At 48.0% G+C, this 23,138-nt stretch overlaps 12 protein-coding genes across 12 annotated transcripts; 4 read left to right on the forward strand and 8 right to left on the reverse strand.

Moving 5' to 3' along the window:
- Positions 1–637: 637 nt before the first annotated feature.
- B0J16DRAFT_348543 (uncharacterized protein) lies at positions 638–2,702 on the reverse strand. Its single transcript, XM_046128752.1, has 6 exons — positions 2,500–2,702; positions 2,186–2,409; positions 2,079–2,133; positions 1,807–2,026; positions 1,613–1,752; positions 638–1,562 (listed from the first exon to the last, which is right to left on the reverse strand). The coding sequence occupies exons 1-6, from the start codon at positions 2,601–2,603 to the stop codon at positions 698–700; spliced, it is 1,608 nt and encodes a 535-aa protein (XP_045978721.1). The 5' UTR covers positions 2,604–2,702; the 3' UTR covers positions 638–697.
- A 613-nt stretch (positions 2,703–3,315) lies between these two features.
- Positions 3,316–4,416, forward strand: B0J16DRAFT_181768 (Alpha/beta hydrolase fold-1). Its single transcript, XM_046122619.1, has one exon. The coding sequence runs from the start codon at positions 3,536–3,538 to the stop codon at positions 4,301–4,303; it is 768 nt and encodes a 255-aa protein (XP_045978722.1). The 5' UTR covers positions 3,316–3,535; the 3' UTR covers positions 4,304–4,416.
- A 98-nt stretch (positions 4,417–4,514) lies between these two features.
- Positions 4,515–6,125, reverse strand: B0J16DRAFT_404054 (major facilitator superfamily domain-containing protein; the record flags this gene model as incomplete). Its single annotated transcript, XM_046132761.1, has 2 exons — positions 4,515–5,437; positions 5,486–6,125. The coding sequence occupies 2 exons, from the start codon at positions 6,123–6,125 to the stop codon at positions 4,515–4,517; spliced, it is 1,563 nt and encodes a 520-aa protein (XP_045978723.1).
- A 1,143-nt stretch (positions 6,126–7,268) lies between these two features.
- On the reverse strand, positions 7,269–8,813 carry B0J16DRAFT_348552 (kinase-like domain-containing protein). The gene is made up of 6 exons (XM_046128753.1): positions 8,695–8,813; positions 8,602–8,643; positions 8,375–8,550; positions 8,129–8,323; positions 7,660–8,073; positions 7,269–7,611 (listed from the first exon to the last, which is right to left on the reverse strand). The coding sequence occupies exons 1-6, from the start codon at positions 8,723–8,725 to the stop codon at positions 7,534–7,536; spliced, it is 936 nt and encodes a 311-aa protein (XP_045978724.1). The 5' UTR covers positions 8,726–8,813; the 3' UTR covers positions 7,269–7,533.
- A 709-nt stretch (positions 8,814–9,522) lies between these two features.
- On the forward strand, positions 9,523–10,439 carry B0J16DRAFT_309821 (uncharacterized protein; the record flags this gene model as incomplete). Its single annotated transcript, XM_046124934.1, has 1 exon — positions 9,523–10,439. The coding sequence occupies one exon, from the start codon at positions 9,523–9,525 to the stop codon at positions 10,339–10,341; it is 819 nt and encodes a 272-aa protein (XP_045978725.1). The 3' UTR covers positions 10,342–10,439.
- An 8-nt stretch (positions 10,440–10,447) lies between these two features.
- B0J16DRAFT_348555 (uncharacterized protein) lies at positions 10,448–11,993 on the reverse strand. The gene is made up of 3 exons (XM_046128754.1): positions 11,870–11,993; positions 11,101–11,800; positions 10,448–11,047 (listed from the first exon to the last, which is right to left on the reverse strand). The coding sequence occupies exons 2-3, from the start codon at positions 11,697–11,699 to the stop codon at positions 10,687–10,689; spliced, it is 960 nt and encodes a 319-aa protein (XP_045978726.1). The 5' UTR covers positions 11,700–11,800; positions 11,870–11,993; the 3' UTR covers positions 10,448–10,686.
- A 12-nt stretch (positions 11,994–12,005) lies between these two features.
- On the forward strand, positions 12,006–13,799 carry B0J16DRAFT_348556 (HotDog domain-containing protein). The gene has a single exon (XM_046128755.1). It carries the CDS (start codon positions 12,144–12,146, stop codon positions 13,632–13,634), a length of 1,491 nt encoding a protein of 496 aa, XP_045978727.1. The 5' UTR covers positions 12,006–12,143; the 3' UTR covers positions 13,635–13,799.
- B0J16DRAFT_181798 (glycosyl hydrolase) lies at positions 13,703–15,662 on the reverse strand. The gene is made up of 2 exons (XM_046122620.1): positions 15,440–15,662; positions 13,703–15,377 (listed from the first exon to the last, which is right to left on the reverse strand). Exons 1-2 carry the CDS (start codon positions 15,579–15,581, stop codon positions 13,771–13,773), a joined length of 1,749 nt encoding a protein of 582 aa, XP_045978728.1. The 5' UTR covers positions 15,582–15,662; the 3' UTR covers positions 13,703–13,770.
- A 529-nt stretch (positions 15,663–16,191) lies between these two features.
- On the reverse strand, positions 16,192–17,923 carry B0J16DRAFT_273439 (general substrate transporter; the record flags this gene model as incomplete). Its single annotated transcript, XM_046123641.1, has 2 exons — positions 16,192–17,578; positions 17,631–17,923. The coding sequence occupies 2 exons, from the start codon at positions 17,921–17,923 to the stop codon at positions 16,192–16,194; spliced, it is 1,680 nt and encodes a 559-aa protein (XP_045978729.1).
- Positions 17,924–18,515: 592 nt separating this feature from the next.
- On the reverse strand, positions 18,516–20,428 carry B0J16DRAFT_417903 (heterokaryon incompatibility protein-domain-containing protein; the record flags this gene model as incomplete). Its single annotated transcript, XM_046133715.1, has 2 exons — positions 18,516–19,963; positions 20,021–20,428. 2 exons carry the CDS (start codon positions 20,426–20,428, stop codon positions 18,677–18,679), a joined length of 1,695 nt encoding a protein of 564 aa, XP_045978730.1. The 3' UTR covers positions 18,516–18,676.
- Positions 20,429–20,912: 484 nt separating this feature from the next.
- On the forward strand, positions 20,913–21,583 carry B0J16DRAFT_181807 (ACT domain-containing protein). The gene has a single exon (XM_046122622.1). It carries the CDS (start codon positions 20,979–20,981, stop codon positions 21,417–21,419), a length of 441 nt encoding a protein of 146 aa, XP_045978731.1. The 5' UTR covers positions 20,913–20,978; the 3' UTR covers positions 21,420–21,583.
- Positions 21,584–22,849, reverse strand: B0J16DRAFT_181806 (uncharacterized protein). The gene has a single exon (XM_046122621.1). It carries the CDS (start codon positions 22,778–22,780, stop codon positions 21,749–21,751), a length of 1,032 nt encoding a protein of 343 aa, XP_045978732.1. The 5' UTR covers positions 22,781–22,849; the 3' UTR covers positions 21,584–21,748.
- Positions 22,850–23,138: the final 289 nt, after the last annotated feature.

Here is a 23,138-nt window from a genome sequence, read left to right on the forward strand (position 1 = left end):
TTTGGGTCAGAGACAAGCTCCCCAACGACGTCCGCCGTGATGCTGGAACGAGCTGAACGACACAATGAGTTTATAAGAAATGGGTTTTCGTAAAAGTGTAGCACAATTAAAATATGACATTCATTTCAATATTTATAAACTTTCCATTTCACTGATTATCGTGCACATTCTCATAGGTGACAGCGGTTGGACAACATCGTGCATGGAGCTTTTGTTCCGCCGAAAATTTCAACTTTCCGGACGGCTGTCCGTTGAGCTTTGATTGGCCCATCAAGCCAAGAGTCGATTATCTCACAAATGCATCATCAAACAATGGGAAATTCGCAAATCTGACAAGGACAAGCCCCGGTCCTACCACCTTCGCGGCGGGGTTTCCAAAAATCGTACCTATTTAGCCGAGGTGGCTTTGTTGGCGCTTTGTTGTCGGTGAGGGACCCTTGACACACATTTATAGGGGGGCTTTTACGATCGCAAGACCGACAGGGTCTATTTCCCATCTAGAGATAAGCGCTTCATCGGGGAGTTTTTCAATCCCTGCTTACGGGATGATGCGTGGCTTTTGGACCGATCGGAAAAGCGGTTGAGCATCTGTGAAAGATGGTAAATCTTGTATCGTAAAACGGATGCTGATAAGAATTCCCCATTCAAGAGTTGAGTTTTAGTTGTCGTAATACATACATTGGCTGATACCTGCAGCCTACTCCGCATAGAACCACATGTCAGATGGTTCATACTCAAGCACTCTTCCCCACACACTCGGCTCCAGCTCATGACCCCGACGATCAGGCCATGCTACTGAGATCAGCCGTTGATGAACGTCTTCCCAAAGCGTTATACCTGTGACCATCTTCCATGTCTCCACAAAGCCATGATAAACATCAGCTATATTATCCAATGTCGGATCATGGATACAGGCCTGATGTTTCGTGATGCTGTACATGCCTAGAAAGGCTCTCCATAGCCAAAAGTCAGACGCGTCGCTTGATCCCAAAGTATCAAGTGTCTCCTCCAGGTCTTTCTTCATAATGCAGAGGAATCTTCGCAATAGACTGGAGTCCATGGGTTCACCGCCGTCCCAAAGCTCAAGAACGTTATGCATGTACAAGCTTGACGCAGCACACATCCCCGACCACGAGATGCTATACTTGGCGCTACTCGGCGATGAAAACATGCCATCTTCAAACATGGAAGAGAAATGCGAGCTGATAGTCGCGCATAGTAATCGTGACTCTGAACCCTCAATCCACTCCCAGCTTGGATCGCACTTATACCGATCTTCGCTGGCGGTTTGTGTTGATATTGTTACATGCTTCAGATGTTCGACTAAAGGCGACGCATCGATGTTGTGAAATTTTGTCGATGAGGGTAAGATGGCAAAGAAGAAGGGCAGTAATTTCATGGCGTCCAGGCGCATCTCAAGGTGTCCGACATTCTTTGTTTTCCAGAGATGGATAAGGGACACGAAAGTTGAGAAGTCGGCGCTGTTGTTCTGGCGGAACATATTCTTTAGTGAGTCGCTGCCTAGTATTCGGGCTTTGAAACCTTGGTCGGCGTAGTATGTACTGATAGGTAAGCTACAGGATGATTAGACTGGTAAGGGGAGGATACTTACAGCAGGAGATATCTATTTGCTAGTTCTTCATCGAGGCTTGCTCTATTACCGAAGTCGTCATCGAGGGGGCTCAGAAGCTGGACAGCGTTGATCAAGCCGTTGACGTGGGCTTCCGTATCGCCAACATTTCCATACGAAGCCTTCTTTTGTCAGTAATGACATGGTAGAGATGCTCAAGTGACAGAAACAGCTACCTCAATGAAACAAAGGATGGAAACATGTCGAATGAAAGTCATCAACCCTGGCTGACTGATATCCTGCAGCCATCTATTCAAAATGCCGATTGTTGATACTTTATGGAACAGAAACGTCGACTTGTATGTTTGAAGATCGCCGACAGTCCATGCGTAATGTAAGCCGGCGACGAGAAGAGTATCGCGAAGGGCATCTGGATGTTGAGTGACGGATGAGAAGCTACAAGAAAGATTGGTGAGATAGGGTCTGACAAATTGATTGGTGTACGTACATGCTTTTTGAGGCTTTGGTCAAGATCAAATCAGAGCTATCGTAGCTGTGGTGGACTGAACTCACTGTTAGTGCTTAGACACATCGAAGTATACCAGCTTCACTTACAATAATGGAGTAACTCTCTTGAGCGCAGCGACATGTCAAGACCCAAACAGTCAAAAGGCTCGACTGACTTGGCGAAGGGGGACTTGGTCACTAATGTCACAGGAGTATCTGACTCAATGACCCATGGCGCTTGCTCCCCCGGCAGGAAGATTCCCTTACGATCCCGAAGCGGTAATTCAGGGTCCGCGAACTCGCAGTCTCGGCCCGCATTGCGGCATCTGGCACTGCAGCACATCAGCCAAAGCCAATCATGAAGCAACTAGTGTAGTATGCTCGTCTATGAAAACAAGAAAGGAAATCAAAGTCCGGCTTACCATGTAGGTTTCCCGCCATCACAGCGCACACGACGCTTTCGGCACGTCAGACACCCTGTCTTGCTGCGCGTGTGGGGGCGTCGAGTCCTTGTCGTGGTACTCATATCGAATGACTTGGGGGCTTGGATTGATCTTGCGACGGCGGATGATAATGATCGACGATAACGGCGGCTTTTGTGAGATGATGGAGGAGATTTGACGAGGTACTTGTGTCTTTGATGAGGTTCGGGAAGCCACTCACGGGATTCATCGGTCAGCGATACGGATCTGACGTTGGAGGTTGCAGCATGGAGGCATGATGCGGTTATTGCACTAACAGTCTTCCACTCAATCTGAGTGGAGCGAGGATTGGTCTCTAGCGCCAAAATGAATGATAGAGTCTCCACTAACAAAGAGAAAGTCACGCTCTTCGAGGTGTCAGCCAAAATGCAGACTAACAATCAATACTAAACCTATTCCAGCCGCGTAAACGAGCTGGCAACCAAACTCCGCTGCTGATCCATACGCTTATTTTGACACGATCTTAGTGCGGCGGGAATCGGAACGTCTCAGTCCTTTTATTCCCGATCCCTTCACTGGCGGTAAAGTGTCGTAGCTACCAGCCATTGACTTCGTCGGTTTCGGTCATTTCTTTGCTTTCCAGACGATGAGATCTATTGACAGACAATCATCTGATACCCGCAAGTTTGTGACAATGAGCCAGAAGCTCAGGGAAGTATAGCGCATTAATGCTGACTGTATCCTCAGAGGCACAGCGAGACCTCTACGGAATTCGATGCTACTGACTGAATCCTCAGCGGCACAGCGAGGCCTCTATAGAATTTGATGCTACTGACTGAGGCACTTTTGTCAGAGCTGCAGTGGAGAGTCAGTCCAAGGCCCCCCGCGAATGGTTCGCAACATGACCCAAAGGACCCAGAGAGACACCCCGAGGTCCAAGACTTGCCTTTATATATAAAACGCAAGCCACATCTTTTTACTAAAGCTTTATTCATCGCACACTTTGATTCAACATCAGAAACCCAGACACACCATCATGACCAACAAGCCCACTCTCATCTTTATCCCCGGTGCATGGCACACCCCCGAATGCTGGGGCAAAGTCATTTCTGCCATGGAATCCAAACAATACAAATGCAAACCCGTCACCTTACCTACTACCCAGGACACAAGCAAAGATGTCAACTTCGCAGGCGATGTCACCCATGTTCGCGACGCTATTGCGGAAGAAATATCTTTCGGACGAGACGTTGTCCTAGTGGTCCACTCCTACGGCGGCGGTGTCGGTGCTAGCGCTATCAAACAACTATCAAGAAAGACTGCATCATCTGACAAAGACAAAGGCCATGTCATCGGCCTCTTCATGGTCGCAACAGGCTTCGTAGCGCCTGAAAAGTCTTTCCTCGAAGGTATCGGCGGCAAACCCCCACCAACATGGGACGCCGATTACCAGAACAACACTGTACCCATCAAAGTCGACCCGATCGACATGCTGTACCACGACCTGCCCAAGCCAGAAGCGGAAGGCTGGGCGGCAAAGCTTACTAAACAGGCACTCACTTCTCTGACTGACGGATATGAACTTGCATATGAGGGGTGGAAAGATGTGCCTGTTTGGTATATCATCACGACTGAGGATCGAGCGCTACCTGTGGAGGTGCAGAGGACGTTTGCAGAATCTGCGGAAAAGGCTGGCGCGGATTTGACGCGGAGGGAAATTGCGAGCAGTCATTCTCCTATGTTGAGTAAACCGGAGGAGACGGCGAAGCATCTGGAGGATGCAATCGCAGCGTTCACCGCATGACACGCTTAGATGTAGACGTCAGGGATCAGAAAAACTAGCTGCTGAGAGCATAAGAATATAGTCGCCTTATGCAAGTTTAGAAAATCACTTAGCCTACTTTATCTTAAACCCCTAAGCCTAAGAATAATTCATCTGCTACCCACTTGATAGACTTGGAATCTATGGAAAATCTCTTTTCATCCACATCAAGGTCGTGTATTTTCAATAAACCTCATACATCAGCGCTGGCATATGGACTTTTTTCCCTGAGCTTAGCACCATACTTCCAGAATAGCAGTGGCGCTGGCGTCAGCAAAACCGCAATGGATCCCAAAAGCGTCATAGTCCAGTGAACCCCAATGCCCTCATACATAGGGCGAGCCGCCATGACCATTCCACCAGCGATGAGATATCGCGACATGGTGATGCTGGCAAGTGCTATAGCAGAGTGTTCTCCGTAACTATCGGTGATATACTGGTAACTGCCAACGTATATAGACATCAGGACAATACCGAATAAGAAGCAGGCACCTAGACCACTCCATATTGGAATACTGGCATAGTTGGTCCAACCTAGCCAGAAGAGGGAGATAGGAAGGAAAGGTGCTGTGACAATGGCTGGCCAGAGTCTGAACTCTGGTTCTATCGAGGCTCCGCGAACACGTTCTGTGTCTACTCTCGACCACTTGTAGAGGGCCGGACCACAAAGGGCAAAGGCGGTTGCTCCGGCTGCTATAGCGGCGAAGCACGATCCTTGGTAACCTGGAGTTAAAGAGTAAGTTGCCTTGAATATGTAGTCGAAGCCTGATAGGAAGCTGAAGAGAAGGATGTATAGCAAGACAAGATAAAGTCCTAGTACTATGATGACTGGTTCGCTGCGGAAGAAGGTTGCTGGCAGCGGGAGCGTCTTTCGGAGTTGTTTGAAGAACGATGGCTTCTTCTCATGATCCGAGATCCATCTTTGATCTCCTGTAACTCGCCGAAGCCCCCTTGCTTTCCATGCTAGTAATAGAGGAAAGTGTGTTTCTGGGAGGAAGAAAAAGGCCACCAGGAAGGCAACCGTGGATATGATCAGGGTTACCCAATTCGTCCACCGCCATCCCAAACTTTCGTTCTCAACTATCCACCCGCCTGCAACTGGGGCGATAACAGGTGCTAGGAAAGTCAGAGACTGAGAGAGAGAGCTGAGCTAAGTTGGCTTACCTGCAACATTGGCCCATGCGACTATCGGAAACACAATCGCCCTCTTAACAGGTCGAAATTGATCGTTGATACTCGCACCATTGATTGTAAGCGTAGCACTAGCCGATAATCCGACAAAATATCGACATACCACCTGACCCCCAAACGTAGGCGTCATAGCCGAGCCTAGCACAAAAAAGAGATAGCACGCCGTAGCTACCAGGTACGTGGGATTTCGTCCAACACTTTCTGATAATGGCCCCGCAAACAAAGCGCCTGTCCCGACTCCGAAGAGAAAGACAGCTGTGGAGACATTCTCGGCAACTTGGCTAATATGAAACTCCTTACTCGCCATAGAATTGCCGATGGAGTCGGCGGCGCCGGACCAGCACTGCGTAAAGACTAGCAAACAGATGATGAAGATGTTACGGGATCGTGTTGCCAGGGGCCAGTTCTGGGGGTCGAGGGGATCATCTTCGCCTGTGCTTTGGACTTTGAAGGCTTCGTCGTCGGGGGAGTCTTGACGGCTGGCTTTGTCATCGCTGCTGAGCGGTAGACTTTTACGAGACTTGCAGGTTTGTCTTTCGATGGAACCTGGGTTGAGTTGGTATTCTGATTGTATTTGTTTGGCGATCTGTCGACGTTGAATGAATGACCACATGTTAACGAGAACCAAAACTCAAATCTCATCTGTAGAAAATTATGAAGAACGCCAAGAACTGCCAAGGATTGCGAGGATGGCCTTTTATTGAGTCTTCCTGTTTTCAAAAACTCAGGGTCGTGTCGCGTGATGTTTTACTGTGTTAGGTTAATGCGAATATTGACGTCAACAAAGCGCAAACATGATCACTGTATGAACACCACTACCGTCACGCCAGCTCCAGCTATAAATGGACATGGCTTTCAGAATCCGTATCAAATTAGTTTATTGTCATGATCAAATAGATAAAGGCGATTGTGAGAAGATCAAGAGTGTCGCTAGGGTGTCGGAAGAATTGGCCACCCAGAGCATAAGAGATGAAATAATTTAGTCACTTTATGGCTGCTTAGAGTAGCACTTAGACTACTTTATTTTAGTGGCCTAAGCCTTAGAGGACATTTCTTCTGTTACCCACCTAAAGTGTGCATTAGCTTTGCGAATCTAGATCGTGGACTTGAGCCAGGGAGCTTCTTCCAATAAGAAGAGTTGGCTTACAGGTACTTAGACATTTGACGTGCGCGTCTTTTGAGTTTTGACAATGGTTCTGACAGACGACAAAGCCGAGAGCTGCCTTGGACATATCGTAATCGTTCCGAACGCGAGGCCGTTTGACGAGTTCTAGAATTGACAGAATACAAGTCAAGGGCGTTGGTGTTAGTAGCAGTAGGATATGGACAGGGACTCTGCTGTGCGGACTCAATCAACGGTATCATAGCGGTAAGTAACCTCCGGGTTTACTCGAGGCGTAATGTTTATCTCTTCAAAAATTACGGTCGATTTCATCGTGACAAGAATTGGCAAAAGGACAGCCTCCTCGTCTGGGGCTTCGGTCTTGCGGCAGCCATACCCGTATTCGAACTCAAAGATCGCGGGTACTCCCACTCCAGCATCATCAAATACTTCAGCCCGTGAATCGATAGACTACCCGTCTGAAAGGAACACTACAGCAGCTCGACGAGAAGGTTGGATGACGACACAAGTCTATGCGTCATGAGATGAGTTGAGAACGCTAGTATCTTATGGGTTGTAGTAAAAGGGAAAAAAGTATTCCAAATCACGATATCAATGCCGAGCACCAAACAACAACTCCAGCCTCTTACATAGGCGTGTTTGTATAGATTATATTATAGACATTCCGAATGGAGACTATGAATGAGTACCTATTTGTCGCTTGTCACTAACGTTAAGTTACCTTAGGCGGGCTGTGAGATGGCTAAATTTGCAGTGCAAAAATGGACCCCCATCAACCCAAGCAGGCTTTTTTGAGGAAGTAAGCCTGGGAGGGGGTTAAAATTGCAGTGGATTTGACGGCCACAGATCGACGCCACAATTAAAACCAAGGAATTCCACACAAAGGACGTCATGGGGCTCATGCCCATATAGTTGGCTGGGAATGCAGACCTTCGTAATAAAAATGATAGAGGGCTTCGCTAGCAGTAAGTCGCTCCTGATACCGCCTATCAGTATACGTCCACGAAAGTGAGCACATTCTTACCGCAGGATCAACTCGGAGTAGCCTATCAACGAACGATATAGCTTCTGTCGTCGCTAGATGCTGATTATCCTCGCTCTTGAAGTTTTCCCAAGGCTCTCCATCCCGATGGCCCAGAGCCTCGCGATCCTCTGGGTACATCGTGATCTGATACTGCTCAACAAAGTCGTAGATCCTATCGGATCCTAGGACCATTGCGATCTTGATCAGCTGGTCCGTAAGACTGCTCCCATGGAAGAACGGTTCTTTTCTGAAGATCATGGCTGCAAGGATGTTGCCGAGACACCACATATCTACACTGCAATCGTATTTTTCGTAGTCGAGGAGAACTTCTGGTGGTTTGTTGAGGCCTATGCAGCAGTCGTACTCTCTTCCTGGCTGATAGAACTCGGCTGAGCTCCATCCGATAAGGCGGAGCTGTGAAGTGTATCGTTAGGCTTGTGCAGTGTACTTGCTGGGGTGAGACTGTTACCTTTCTCTGTTGGTGATCAATGACCACGTTCTGGGGTCTCACATCCCGATGCATAATACTCTGGCCATGAGCAAACTCCAGAGCTTTCAGAATTTCGCGTGTGTAGTACCGGATATCGAATTCGGTGAGTCGAGGGTACAAGGTTCGAAAGTCTGTGTTGTCGACGTATTCAAGGACTATGCCGATGTTCGCTCCCTTTCCATGCACTTAACTTCAGTTCAATGAAAAGTACATCAACAAACGAACCTCTTCTCCCTGCACAACATCTATCATTTGTATCATGTTAACACCAGATCTCAAGAGCTGCAACACTTCGATCTCGCGGGTAATTCTATCTCGGCTGTCTTCTTTAAACAGCTTCATGGCGTATACTTCACCGCTTGGATTGCGACACTCCACAACGATAGCATGCCTACCTCGGCCTGTCCATCTATGTGTTAGTGGCGTTAAGACGACAACAGGAACCCGATTACCTAGCCTTGGAGAAGATGTCAGATCGTAGAATTGATGTGGCCCTAAGAGATCTCATCAGATGGTCCCGCTCAGTTGCGAGACGGCCATCGTACCTTGGTCCGCATTTGGCCGGATCGGTGCCATGGTGTCATCACCGAACCCTTTAATGTTTAGAATGTGTATTAAAAGCTTAATGGTGCCTTATGCCGAGAGGACAAGATTTTCCGAGAAGTGTAAGATACGGAAGAGAAATAAATGCCGCATGCCACGAATAAGATATTACGTACCTACCTGTAGTTGCCTACAAGTGGTACGACACCAATCACGAATATTCTCATTCGGTTAAAGAAGACCTCTCATCATGTCGCTAACCACAGAGGGACAAATTACAATAATACAGTATTGTTCTCGGTCGTCACCTGATGTCCTCCACTCCAATTGCGACAAACCACCTCTAGCTTGTCGTCTACCAGTTCCCGCGATCCATCAACCCTGTTGCCCGAGGCTGATGTAAGCCAGTAAGCCATTTCCCACTTATTGCTTGGAACCTAAAGCCATGCGTTATCTCCATATTTGCCCACTATTGTAGCAACTGGTACGGCGGAAACCAGCATTTCTGGAATGCACATCAGCGGAGTACCGCATTTGAGCGTCGGACTTAACGGGGATCCACCATTGTGCATATCATCCACTACTTGAGCCTCAACTCTGGTTGGTTTGTGTCTTGTAGAGAATAAGTTTTGAGGGTTAATTGTTATGCGGTTTAGTTTTCGTATAGTCCGAAATGGAGTTACGGTCTGCAAGGGGCTGAACTGTCATGATGTCCAACTATAAAGAGCCTGTGTGCTCCCAGCAACATCTTCGAACAATCACAACACATCCAGTTCTTTCCAAGACAAAATTTCCCACTCTCAACATCTATTCAATATTAATATATCAAAATGGCCCGAGTCTGGTTTGTCACTGGCTCTTCCCGCGGCGTCGGCCGCGCTCTAGTCGAACAAGTCCTCGCAGCCGGCGACGTCGTCGTCGCAACAGCTCGCAATCCTTCTCAACTCGACGATCTGGTCACCAAATACGGCTCAGACAAGATCTTGGCAACCGCCCTCGACGTCACAAACGCTCAAGAAACCGACAGAGCCGTCAAAGAAGCCCTTGAGAAGTTTCGTCGTATCGACGTGGTCGTCAACAACGCCGGCTACGCAAACTTGGCCTCTGTCGAAGATATGTCCCTTGAATCATTCCATGCTCAAGTCGATGCCAATTTCTTCGGTGTTGTCAACGTTACGAAAGCTGTTCTGCCTATCCTGCGTGAACAAAAATCTGGACATATCATTCAGGTTTCTAGCGTTGGTGATCGAGTTGGTTCACCTGGAGCAGCAGCTTACCAAAGCGCCAAATGGGCGGTCGCTGGTTTTTCCACTGTCCTAGCTCAAGAAGTCGCTCCATTTGGAATCAAAGTGGTTGTCGCTGAGCCTGGTGGTATCAAGACTGACTGGGTCAACACGGCTACCGATAAGGCTACGATCAGCGAGCCTTACGAGCAGACCGTTGGGACAATGATGAAGATCAGAGATGACAAGTCCGGTTGGTCGGAAGGCACAGAGATAGCGAATGCTATCAAATACCTTTCGGAAGTCGAGGATCCGCCATTAAGGATTGTTCTGGGTCCAAGTGCTATTCCTTGGGCTCAAATGGCGGCGAAGACTCTTGCTGAGTCTGACGAGAAGTGGCTGCAGGTTTCCAAGTTGGAGTTTTGAAGGGTCAACAAGAAGGTGCCTGGTGGAGATTGTGGAAGATAGTTGATTTTGGAGTATGGATGTAACTCGCCTCAATATTCAGTTGTTAGAGACTTTTTAACCCCATGTGGAAACTTATTTTCTTGATTGATCTGAAGATTGCTCTTCAACCCACACCCGAAATGTCCCATAAAACCAAGTCCTCTAACGATACAGACGAGCAGGAATAAACCAAGTTTTCGATTATTTCACGCTCTTTTTGAGTACTAACTAAAGTCTAAAGTAACGTATTGAATATTTGGTATAAATATGTACAAGAATAGAAGATGTAAAAGTAAACTCTCTCAACTTATAAAAGGCAATGCTTTAGTAAAGTAGTTTAATATCGTCGATGGCAACCTTGAGCCCATTACCTACATTCTGGAAACAAAAGACACTGAAGATCATATCTGCTGGGCTAATGCTCATAGGATTCATCAGGAATTCTCGCTTGGTCCATGTCTTAAGGGGCAGAGGTGAGATAAGTGGCAGGAATTCAGGATAGCTAGATGTCAATCCATCAGTGCCTTCTTGCACAATAGTGATGTAGCAGCCTTGGGAATTCTGTGGTTGCACATCTTCATCGATGTACCACCAGTAGGAGAGCTTGTACAAGTGGTCACTTTCAAACGAGACTCGCTGCTTAATGGTGCCGCCGTCTTCTGCGGTTGCTGTGATAGACCAGTATCTATATTGATAGCGTTAATAAACAGGCTATTTGTTTTATACGAGAGTACGTACGCTGAGTGGGAGCCTGTATGGGCTAGGTCTGGGTTGATGCTGACTGAGCTGGAAGCCCCGTCTGCCATAATCCAAGGCGACCCGTCGAATTCTCCATCGGGGTTTGGTTCATCAAATGATGGGTTCAGGAAGAGACCAGATGGTGCAGGTTCCTCAGTTGTGGTGGAGATGGGGACGTCAGAAGTGGTTGTCTCGGCAGTATTGGAAGTGGTTGGAAACTCAGATGAGAGTTCAGTAGTCATTGTCGTTGTAGCGGGCGTTTCGGCGGTCATTGAATTGGATGTCTCGGTAGTCTCCGATGAGGCTGAAAGCTCAGTCGAGAGGGAGAGTAGGGCATCTGATGTTGTCGTAACAATTGAGGAGACTGGCTCAGAAATGATGGAAGAGGTCAAAGACTCGACAGCTGTGCTTTCCTCGGTAGTTGCTGAGACTACAGTAGAAGTTGAAATCGTTTCCTGAGTGGAGGCTGATGTTGTCCCCTCGGTGGAAGATGGTCCATCGAGGGCTGCGGATGTCGACTTTGGCTTGCATGGGCCCGCGTGCCCATTACCACAGAGCGCCAGAAAGGCAAATGCTAGATTGAAAGTTGTTACTCTCATTGTGACTGAGCTCAAAAAGATAGAATTGTAAAGGGAGTAATCCAGTTTTCATTCTTCTGTAGAGGATAATATATCTTTGCGAGATACAGGGGAATATTCTACTTCATTTCCACCATAATCGTTAGTGTATAATAGTACGGAGTTGTAGTGTCAATAAAGCTCAGCCGTACTCGATAGTGAAAGCATCAGCCAATGTTCTAGACCACATGCTTCCAGGGGCATGTCGTAAACATCATCAGATAAGTAATCAAAGAAAAGGAAATAATGGTCTGTCAATTATTTCTTCAATGACTGCCATCCTCCTTCGTTAATTAGCGTGTGAGAACTGAGCGAGTTCCACGCCGGTTTCATCCGCTGTAGTCCAGGTTAGCCGTGACTCTAGCGCGTTGAAGCCGTTATCGCGTCCTTATCAGCGCCATATCGGGTCCCACCGCCAACACGCGAATGTCCCATTGCGTCACATCTCGTCAATTCCTCAACATCATTCATCACATTGCCCGACATCACCGATCATCCATCATGATGCCCAGAGGAAAAGAAGCGAGAAGCATAATTGCTTCATTGCGGCGACCACATACGCTACGACCTGCATTGGCTCAACTGCGAGTCAGCAGCTTCCATACCACAGCCATGTCACGAACAGATGGCGTCTTCCAAGGGCTGGCCGATCAGCGACAGCCAATGCCTTGGATTGAGGCCTTCAGGCGACAGCAGGAAGGAAAGCCTGCTCATGATTCTGGCGATACGCCCAAGGAGAGGGACTTGACCCCGAGGAAGATGAGCGATAGCTATCATCGTGTTGTGCTGCCTCTGAAGAAGGATCCTTGGTTATCGGACACATACGTCAATTCTTCCGGCCACATCAGACTCGGAACGCTGTTTATGGATCTCGATGCTCTGTCTGGAATCATCGTCTACAAGCATACCGGACCAGGTGTTACGACCGTCACCGCCGCCCTGGACAGAATCACAATAGCACATCCCCTCACCGAGATTTGTGATCTTGAGTACAGCGGCCAAGTCACATACGCGTCTGGCCGAAGCAGTGTCGAAATTACTTGCAAAGTTGCCAAAGCTCGAGAAGAGGGCGAGCCCAGCAAACCAGAAGATGTCCTTCTCACCTGCACGTTTACCATGGTCGCTCTAGATCCCAACACGCGCAAGCCCGTCAACATCCCCAAGCTTGTGCCGACAAACGAGGAGGAAGAGAAGATCTTCAAAGCCGGAGAAGCCAAATCACTGTCCAAGAAGGAGACTTCCAAGGCGTCGCTCCTACAAACGGAGCCAAATGATGCTGAGTCGGCGCTGATCCATCAGATCTGGCTACGACAGCTTGCATACCATGACCCGAACAACGATCTTCGTCAACCCTCCAACGTTGTGGCTATGTCCAAGACGCAGCTTTCTACCGCTGCTATTATGCAGCCGCAGTTTCGCAACCGCCATCAGACGATGATCTTTGGTGGTTTCCATTTGAAGCAGACCTTTGAGCTTGCGTTCTGTTGTGCGGCTAGTTTTGCTCATGCTCGACCTACTTTCATCAGCGCTGATCCTTGCACGTTCCGCAATCCTGTTCCCGTCGGAAGTGTGTTATACCTAACGGCGACTGTTGCGTACACCGATCCTCCACTGTTGGAAGAGGATGGTAAGGAGCCTGGTTTCCCTGATAACGAAAACCCTATCACTCGGGTGCATATCCGAGTCGATAGCAAGGTCCGTGATGTTGAGCACGGTGTTGCGAAGCCCACTGGTCAGTTCAACTACACTTTTTCGGTACCCAAGAACCTCAAGGTTCTGCCGCATACGTATGAGGAGTATATGGTTTATGTCGATGCTAGGAGGCGTGTGTCGTTGGGAGATAGCCAGAGGGAGGAGGATCAGAAGGCGTTTTCGGAGAAGAGACCGGAAGCTTCTCAGAAGAACTTGATAGGATAGAATGGGTGTATAATTTGTCTTGAGAAGTATGTTTTATTCTTGGTCATAACCGATCATATAGAATGCTGTTTATAATAGTTTTAAATATATTGTCGCCCAAACCTTGACTCCAATTACCAGCAACAGCAACTTCTCATCATAGCTGGCTTCGCTCATAAACAATAGGCTCATCAACCTCCAAAACCTCCTTCATATTATCCCACAACTTAACCGTCTCAAAAACCGTCTCACCCGATCCTGCACCATCAACGAACCAACTAATACCAGAGCAATCCCTCGTATCCGCGTAGACCATAGTCGACAAGGCAAATCGATCATTGGCAAACACTTCCAGGACATCACCATCGCAGAAAATGCGCAAGTGCAGCTTCTCCAGCTCCTCTGATCCATTTCTATCCGAGTAGAAGAGGGTGAAAGGTCCTGATGCAGGGGCCTTTTCGATATCGATTTCGTTGTTAGACTTGCTCTTGTCGATTGTGATTGTCTCGGTTTGGGGAGAGAAGTGGATGGCTGTTCCTTGTGTTAGGTCGTCGTTGTGTCGGATCCAGAAGCCCACTCCTTGATCGCTAGATGACACCTTGACTGTGGCTTCTAGTTCCCAGGATCCTGAGTGCGATTTGATGAGGCTTCCAAGTCCAGTGCTGCTGGCGATGTTTTTCCAGTAAGCGGATTTTCCTCGTCTGAGATCGTGTAGGTTTGGCAATGGTTGGATGCCTAATGTCTGAATGGTGTATGATCCTCTTCCGTTATCGACAGCCTTGACACAACCAAGATCCTCCAATGATGATGTGAGACTTCTTGTAACGTTATCGACAGAGTACAAGAACAGCTCCCTCGGAAGAGAGAAGTATCCAGTCCACCCCTTGGTCTCACGTCTCGCCAACGTCAAATCATCCTCCTTCAACCACCCCCAAACAATCCTATTCTTCGTAATAGGATGCTCATACGAATTCGGCGCGTACAAACATCCATGATCCAAAATACCATCAAACTCAGGCTTAAGACGAGGTCCTTGTTCTGTCTGCTCCAGAGACCCAGCCATCCACAAAGACCACTGTTCAGCACCCTCCTTCGCACCAGGCTTGACTCCACCTTCCGTCCCCATCAACATGAACGGACACTCTTCGGTATCGTTGTGAAGAGTCATGAAGTTGACGCATTCCCAGTTAACACCGAAGTCGCCGCCCCATCGGCCAGAGGGGCTGTAGCCTGTGGGGATGTCGGTTAAAGGGCCGAGGTAGGTCCACTGGGTGAGATCGGTCGGTGAGATAGCGTAGAGGAAGACTGTCGGGCCGGCGTCAACAATACCTCCTGAAACAAAACCGTAGAGGCTCGCTTCGCCGCGGAGCTCGTCCATGGCGGGCCATTCGGCTAGATAAGGGTCTCGGAAGCCGGTGACTGTGACACCTTCTGGTTCACCGTCTAGGATGGGGTTTTGTTCGCTCTTTTCCCATGTCTTGCCTCCGTCGTTTGAAGTCGCTACTGAGAGACCGGCACAGTTGCGTGTGTATGGTAGAGTCCAGTGGATGGGAAGATGTGTGATGGAGGAGTAGATAACTGTCAGTTGGCCTTCTTCGCCTTGGAGGCCGGTTGGGTGAAGACATCCTGTAAAGATACCTTCCTTATCGTATGTTTCTGATGGTTCCAAGACGGGTTTTTGTGTGTTTTGCTTCCATGTTAATCCGTCTCTGCTTGTGAGATGCCCCCAAGTGATGTCACCCCAATCGCAGGATTTGGGGTTCCCTGGTGGCAAAGTCAGTTGGGATGTTGCTTTTCGTGGTAATAGTGATGGATTGTGCACTTACATTGATATGATAGATGATATGTACCAGTAGAAGCGTCGTAACCAGGTGCGCAAGGGTCGTTGATCCATCCTCTTGGTGCTTTGAGATGGTATGTGGGCGAAGGGTGCCATGGTGAGCGTGGAGTAGTGTTCTTGACCGTCATTGTCTCTGTCTGAATGATTCCCAGCTTTCTTTCACTTCTTTTTCGACGTAACTGATGCTCAAACAAAGGAATAGAGTCTGGGGAATTGAGTTGATATAAAAACAAGAGACAAGAGACCAGTCCAGACCGGGTTTTGCCTAATAAGTAGATAATTCAGCCGACCCCCCCAAAATTCCGCCGCTTGTCGTCGGACCGACACCATGTCTCATGCCAATCAGCCGAGGGGAAGAGTCTTGGGTGGTGGATCCTGTAGATCGTTGTCTCGCCTCTACTAAAAACGCCCATTTTTTCACAATCTCGACGGTCCGAGATCAGATTCTGATGTTCCACTGCGATATTACGGTGTTCCACTACTGTAGCCCTTGTTGTTTTCCCCGCGCATTTGATAATGGAGGTCCCACTGTAGTGTGTTGTTATGCTTGTTTGGGGCAGATAACCGATTATTTCCCCTTGTAGAGACAGACCAATGATTGGCATGTCAGCTGCTTCATTGCAGATGCGCATGCAGGATTATGACGGCTTGGCTTTACTTATTAACCGCACGTGTAAGATTACGTCGTTGAACAGAATGCATAAAAGATACACAATAATTACATGTGATGTACAATCTCTACCTATGTTCATCAACTTCAACAGCACCAGTCCTATCCCCAAATTGATCCACGCGCGCCTTTGCAAATTTCCTCGCACTCACTCTATGTTCAAACAAAACATCCAATTCTCCAAATGTCCTATCCTTGGGTTCCGGTAATCTGAAATATGCCCACACCATGATAAGAAAACAAAACGCCGCCCAGAAAAGACCCGTTTTCGCACCCCAGTTCCAAGCATGAATACCGAGCATCCTTGGCATAAGGGTATTATTGACCAGGCCGGCCATATTATTAAAATTGCGCGCGAGCACAATTGTTTTTGCTTTCAGACGCGTTGAGGGAATTTCTGCGACGATTGTGTAGCAGATTGGTCCAACCGCTAGGTCGTAGATAAATGTGTAGAAGATTAGTAGACTTCCGACTGCCCATGAGGGTCCTGAGTTCTTTTGAGGCGCGAAGCCGAGACCACCGACGACGAGAAGGATGATGAATAGCATGGATGTACCTGCAATATAGAGGGTACGTCGTCCAAATTTGGACATGAGGAACCATGAAAGAATGACGCCAATTGCACCGACAGAATATTGTACAATGTTGAGAGTAAACGCGTTGCTTGACGATAACCCGGCGCGCTCATAAAATTGAACGGAGTAGCCCATCAAAACGCTGCCGCACATTGCTTGAGCGACATAAGTAATCGATGCAATTTCGGTACGTCGTAGATCAGCTCTCATGAAGCAATGCCAATAGTTAGTACCCGCCGACGTAGCCTTTTCAAGCTCATTCGTCTCATGAATCATAGACACTTGCGCATCAGCGTCAAACTTGATATCAGGCTGAGGGCTGATGAGCTTGAGAATCGCTTCCTTAGCGTCAGCGTGACGACCCTGTCGTACCAACCACCAAGGCGATTCAGGCGCAAAGACTGTACCCAGAATAATAAACGGCGGCCAAAGCCATTGCAACGCAAACGGCACGCGGTACGACCACTCGTTGTCTAGATTCAGAAGTCCGCGCAGGATTCCGGCTGAAATCAACTGTCCAATAACCCAACAGAGGTTCACATAAGCCGTGAGATAAGGTCTCAGGGCGACCGGGGCAATATCCGACGCGTATGCGAGAGTTAAGGTTTGAAACACGCCCCAGGGGATACCCATGAGGATCTGACCCGCCAGGATCATCTCGATATTCTTCGCGAAGAACACGATGAACGTAAAAGCGATCATGATGATTTGGGCTAATATCATGGTCTTCTTGTAACCAATGGCATCGGACACCCAGCCGTTGAGATATAAGCCAAAGATCTGGCCACACATACCGCCGACTTGAATGTAGGTTTGCCAATCTGCTGAAATGACTCTTCCACCGTCGGGGTTTGGTTGGTTGCCGTATTTGTTGCGGAAGCTACATTCACATTAGCGTTCGGGAACCTTTATAAACAGAGATAGAAACGTACGATTCATAACCGTAGAATGAACCAATGAGAGCCATGTCGTAGCCCTCCATAATAATAGCCATCGAAAAGACTAGCGAGAAGAATATGGCCTTGGGATAGAGCCGCACAGCATCTCGAAACGTGAGCTCATGTTCTAGCGCCGTAGCGGCACTAGCTTCAGCATGTTGCGACCGTCCCTTCATGACGCCAGCGGTAGTCTGTTTAACCGTAGAATGTGGCTTCTCGGACGCCATCGTGGTAGTGTTGGAAGGCGAAATGGTGTCTAGCGACGCGCTTTCTCCGCCGCGATCCATGTCTGAGATTAAGGTTTGAAGAGATTTGACGACAAGGGGTAACGACAACGGCCAGCCGGGTCAACTAAACCCGAATGAACGCTTCTAGCCTCAAATGTGAATCGTAAACAGAAGACTCCGACTTCTCCGAGTCCAAATAGCTCGGTTCAACGCGGTGACAAAAGTCAGGTCATCTCCTGAGACTGAGAATGAGGCGTCGTCATAAGTTCCCCAAGCCTCTTGGCAGTAACTCGTCGGTCCGGGGAAAAGCGTCACTGCTACTGGTCGTTTCGTTATTTCAATATCTGGGGATGGGTCTGGGGATGCGACGCGATGCCAGGCCAAGTAAAATCTGGGGTTAAGGAGAAGGAGAAGATCTGGGGCTGAGGGGCGAAAATGGATTCAACTACGGGGACGTCCCGTCGGTCCGACAGTTTATTGAAGCTTTGACTTTGAGTCAAGGATGTCATTTGATGAGATTGGAGGGATGTCGGTCCGACGGATGGAAGAAGCATTGTGGATACAGCTCTATCTTTGTGATTGGATGCCATATTTGCTCTCGAAATTGGCTGTAGGGTAATTGTGATGAGAATGAAGAGACAGCAAATCGACAGCCACGTCTCTTTGGCAACGAGTTTCTTCATAATCAGAATGCTAAGAATACTGATTTATAGCATTGATCCTTATGGGCCTTTCTAAGCAAGACAAGACAAATAGCGTGTTCGTATTCTTTACTCCCTGCACGAACCTGGCCATCCAACAAGCAAGCACTCGTCAAACAGTCGCTCTACTTTGCAGCAGCTCTCTGGATTTCAATCCAGTGATAACTTTGCGCTTCCCAATATCGTCATCCGATTCTTTCCTGGTATAAAAGCGAAAAGAGGAAAGCTTGGGTATCTTGATATGCGTCACGGACAACCTTGAGCTATCAGAGCTTTTGACCCACGGTCCAGCATGTATCTGAAAATCTTCTCCTGGTGAAGTATTGAGTTGGTCTACCATCCCGCTCTTGAGTCGTCGACCAGAAAAGATTGAACGACAGACTGTTCGGACGATCCTAGATTCGTGAACAGCAACTGTCTTTTCTACATCACAACTCGCATGTGTAGGAGCAAGTGCCTCTAGAATTTCACAATGCCACCTGGTTGTATAATGCTCGCAATCCACCCCGACAAAGCAAAAGATTGTGATAGATTCCATGCGCGGGTTTATAGTCAATGTCAACGCAAAGACTGCTCCGAAGAATGTTGGCGTGAAGGGACGTAAAGCGAGGGTGTTGAAATAATGCTGTACTTGCGGTACCGTTGTGACGGCTTTGACATTATGAGGCGAGCTAACGACAATAAGGGTTTCGAAGTTGGGACTCGTTATATGCGTTGGTGGCGGCGCCGGTATCAAGAGAGCACGATCTCTAGGACCGACGATACATATGTCTGTGGGCTCCACGTTATCGCAATTGTCGATGGGAATAGGACATGGAGGAAAGGGGGATCTAACAAAACGCCTGCTGAGCGGTGGCTGTTGAAGAGCGATGGCAGCCCTGCAGCTAGTGTCGCGACATTGGACGTCGAGTAAAGCTAATACACGGGCACTCTTTGGGCCGTGAGGCCTCTCATTTTTGGATGGCCAAGTGTTATGCATAGAAGCAACATCTACAAGCTTCAGCTTGATAGATAATCCCGAGTTGCTTATGGTGTAGGACAAGGAGTCGTCACCTCCCCATGCTTGGTGGTATGAACCCGAGTTCTCGAACGCTTTTGGTGATGGTGATAAGATACTCGACCAATCGCTGGGGACATGTTCCCTGCTCCAGTGCCAGCAGAATATCGATTGGTCGTTTGAAAATCGAATGATCTCTTCTTGCAGCCGGATGAATGCCTTATCGCCTTCTCCGTAGAGTAGGGGCATATTTATATCGAAAATACCAAGCATGCAGTACGCTATATCCTCGGGCCTTGATGTTTGCCGATGCGATACCCAGGACATGCGCTTACTGATGCTGGCTTTATGGATGCCGCTCCTCATATCGGCCTCCTCGATCTTAGTGATATCGAAGATTTCCTGCGACAGAGAAGATCGAGTTCCAAAGTTGGACCATTATTTGTCGAAAAATATCACCTCGCTCGGTGCGAGCAGCTCCTGCAAAGTCCATCCTCTCGTGAACCACAGCGAATTCGAGAAGGACGATAAATCGCCTGGGGAAACATCGGAAAGATGGGCATAGCAGACAGCAGAATTCTTGTACCAGTTGAACATAGAGTTGATGGCTTCACTGAGCTCTGAGGAACTCCTTTTGTCAATGCAATTTGTATCGCACCAGAGATAATCATAGCCGTCAGCTCGAGCCTGATGACATGAACGCTCTATTTTGTGGAACCCAGCTTTCGTTCTCGTTATGGCAAGGTTGTCCTGCCAATCGACAAATGAGACTTCTTCGTCTCCCCATGTATGAGATAGAATCGCGTAAACTGGTATGTGGCTCTGGAACTCTTCAAGCTTCAACGTCGTGGTGTTGATAAGCCTCATTGTCGTCTGGTGTTTGCTGGGTCGTAATGCACTACTAGTTGCATGGGGATGTTTACCGTGGATTGGATTTCGTCTGATGGTATGGCCAGTCGCACTTGGTAATTGGACATTTGGCGGGCGTATCTGGATTGTGTATACGACCCGACACTCATTCGAATGTTTGTTGACGTGGCTTCAGTTTGCCCAACTGCGTAGTTCAGCCTTGCTGGATTTTGAATGCTTACCTCCACGGCGATCGACCCTAGCCTAGCTGTACGCCTGATCGTGGCAGTGCATATGTGCTCCATGATTGATGGAGTCGTGAGATGAAGTTGTGGTGCTGCAGATGCTAAGTTTCTAGTGACTGTTTGGTAGTGGAGTGATGGCGTGTCCTACTGCGATGGGGCGCGCCTTCCCGTTGACGTTGACTGTTTTAGTGGAAGTTGCGCCCCACCATCAATTGACTTTTATTGAGCCTCATCACTTTCTCATTCCGTCGCAATCCATCTTTTTCTCGATAAGTCTCTCCAATTACTATCTAAGCAGTCAATACTCTACTGTCGCAATCAATATGACTTTGATGGCACAAGACCCCGGTGAGCTCTCCTTGAGCAAGCTCCTCTCAACTCTCACCACAACCCTTCACTCAACAATCTACGTCTTCGCCACCTTTACCGAACCCTCAAAACTTCCACCATTCTCCGAGACCCAGATGCTCTTCAAAGAATCCGAGGGTGTAACTGCAATTGTCAGCAAAGAGTATGCAGAAGCTCACAACATCGAACATTTCTTTCCCTGCAAAATGATCAGCCTCAACGTTACCTCCAGTTTGGAAGCTGTGGGGTTCATGGCAGTCATCGCGACGAAGCTGGCGGCGAAGGGCATTGGATGTAACCCTGTCAGTGGCTTCTATCATGATCATATATTTGTGCCGCTTGGACGAGAAGATGAGTCCGTGGAAGTTATTGCGAACATAGCAGCGGAGGGCAAAGAGAAAACGGGGGAGGCATAAGCAAAGCTATTGGAGAATGACAATGGTGCAAGCTTCAAATTGATATACGGAAGGAACTAGAACGAGGTCCTACTCTGTCCAAACAGAGCTAAATTACTCCACCGCCTACTCTGCTTTGCACGGATTATTTTCCTACAGAAACAGTGTGGTACACAATGAGCGACCCACAATAGCTCCTTTCGAGATGGGTGACACCTCGTACAATTGGGTATATTCAGCAATTGGTCTCTTTTTAGTAATATTCTGGTTTGAGGCATTGCATTAAGGGCTTAATTATAGTATAGTATTCGCTACAGAGTGACTGCTACGAGATTAGAGGGGGAAAGAAATCACAATACAAGCCTCGAACCTGTAAACCAGTTATATATCCTATGCAGCCAGCAGGATGCTATGACCTGTTTGAGATGTGCCTCTGATATTTCGAGCGCTGATATCACCTTCAAAAACTCCTTGACACGACTTTCTTCCCTCTGCAACGCTAGATCTTTCGTTGCCAACATAGTTACCAGAGAGGCGTTGCTTCTTTCAAGGTCTACCACTTTGATACGTAAGTTGCTTATGTCTTCCCGTAGAGATTTGATCTCATCATTTGCTTTAGCCCTCTCGGTCTCAAGAGCTTGATTCTGCGTGACGGACTGTTGTAGTCTTGCTTGAAGAAGTTGCACTTCATCCTTCACGCAAGTATGCTCAGCTCTGAGTGTTCTAAGCTGAGTAGCTGATTGTTGCGCATCTGCCTCAATCTTCGTTCTGGCTTCTCTGAGATCTGAGAGGCTTTGTCTTTGAGCCGAGATCTCGCGTTGACCTCTATGAAACGAATTTGTCAAACAAGAAACTTTCGCTTCAAGATCGCTGATATCTTTTGCTGATGTTTGTTGGGCAACCTTGGTTTCCTTGGAAAGACTCTCGTATTCCTTCTTCCATGAGAGATTCTGCTCGCGAAGACTTGCTACTTGGTCTTTTGCACCAGCCTGAACATTCGCCAAATCGTTTTCCAATGACTGAATGGTTTGTTCAAGCCTTCGTACATGCGTGTTCGTGACTACAGAACCACGTGAGGGCTGTCGCATTGTACGGAGAGCTTTTTCCCACTCCGAAGCAACCATATGAGCTTGGGAAACGTGAGATTGACACAGACAAAGCTCGGCGAGTTTGTATAAGTCTTCGAATGTCGTACTCCTTGGTGCCGCTGAAATGTTTGCCAGCAGGTTGCGTACCCCTGAGATGGTGGCGTTTCTGATCGCTCCAGGAGGCGCGACAGAGCGTGCGCAGTAACCTTCAGGATCACTGAAGCTTTCCCCCACACACAATATATCATGGTAATCGCGGCATAAGTACCATGGAGTCAATAGAAGTTCTTCCATCGAGAAGGTGGTGTTCGTTCTGTGGTTACATCCAATAGTAGGTAAAAAGAGTCGAATAATGAAGAGAAGGAGAACCTATGCTTTAAGGCTTTTTGAACCATGGCCAGCCAACATTCCAGGGGGTATACAACAGAAGTGGCTGTGCCGAGCAACTAACAACCAACATACATATTGTGAAATTAGGTAGTGGAGCTCGATAAAACCCTGGATCCTCACATCATATCATCAAGTGTCTGTGCGAGGCCTTGCACAGTTCTTCAACAGCCTGCATCAGATGTTCTGATCGTCCTAGATCCCTATAACGAACTGTCAGGGGTCTTTGTTTAACAATGAGCTGGCATGGTCAGTGGCTCCTGGC

Source organism: Fusarium flagelliforme, assembly GCF_020744385.1.
Source record: "Fusarium flagelliforme strain FIESC 12 MPI-CAGE-AA-0113 chromosome Unknown B0J16scaffold_7, whole genome shotgun sequence".
Classification (NCBI taxonomy): Eukaryota; Fungi; Ascomycota; class Sordariomycetes; order Hypocreales; family Nectriaceae; genus Fusarium; species Fusarium flagelliforme.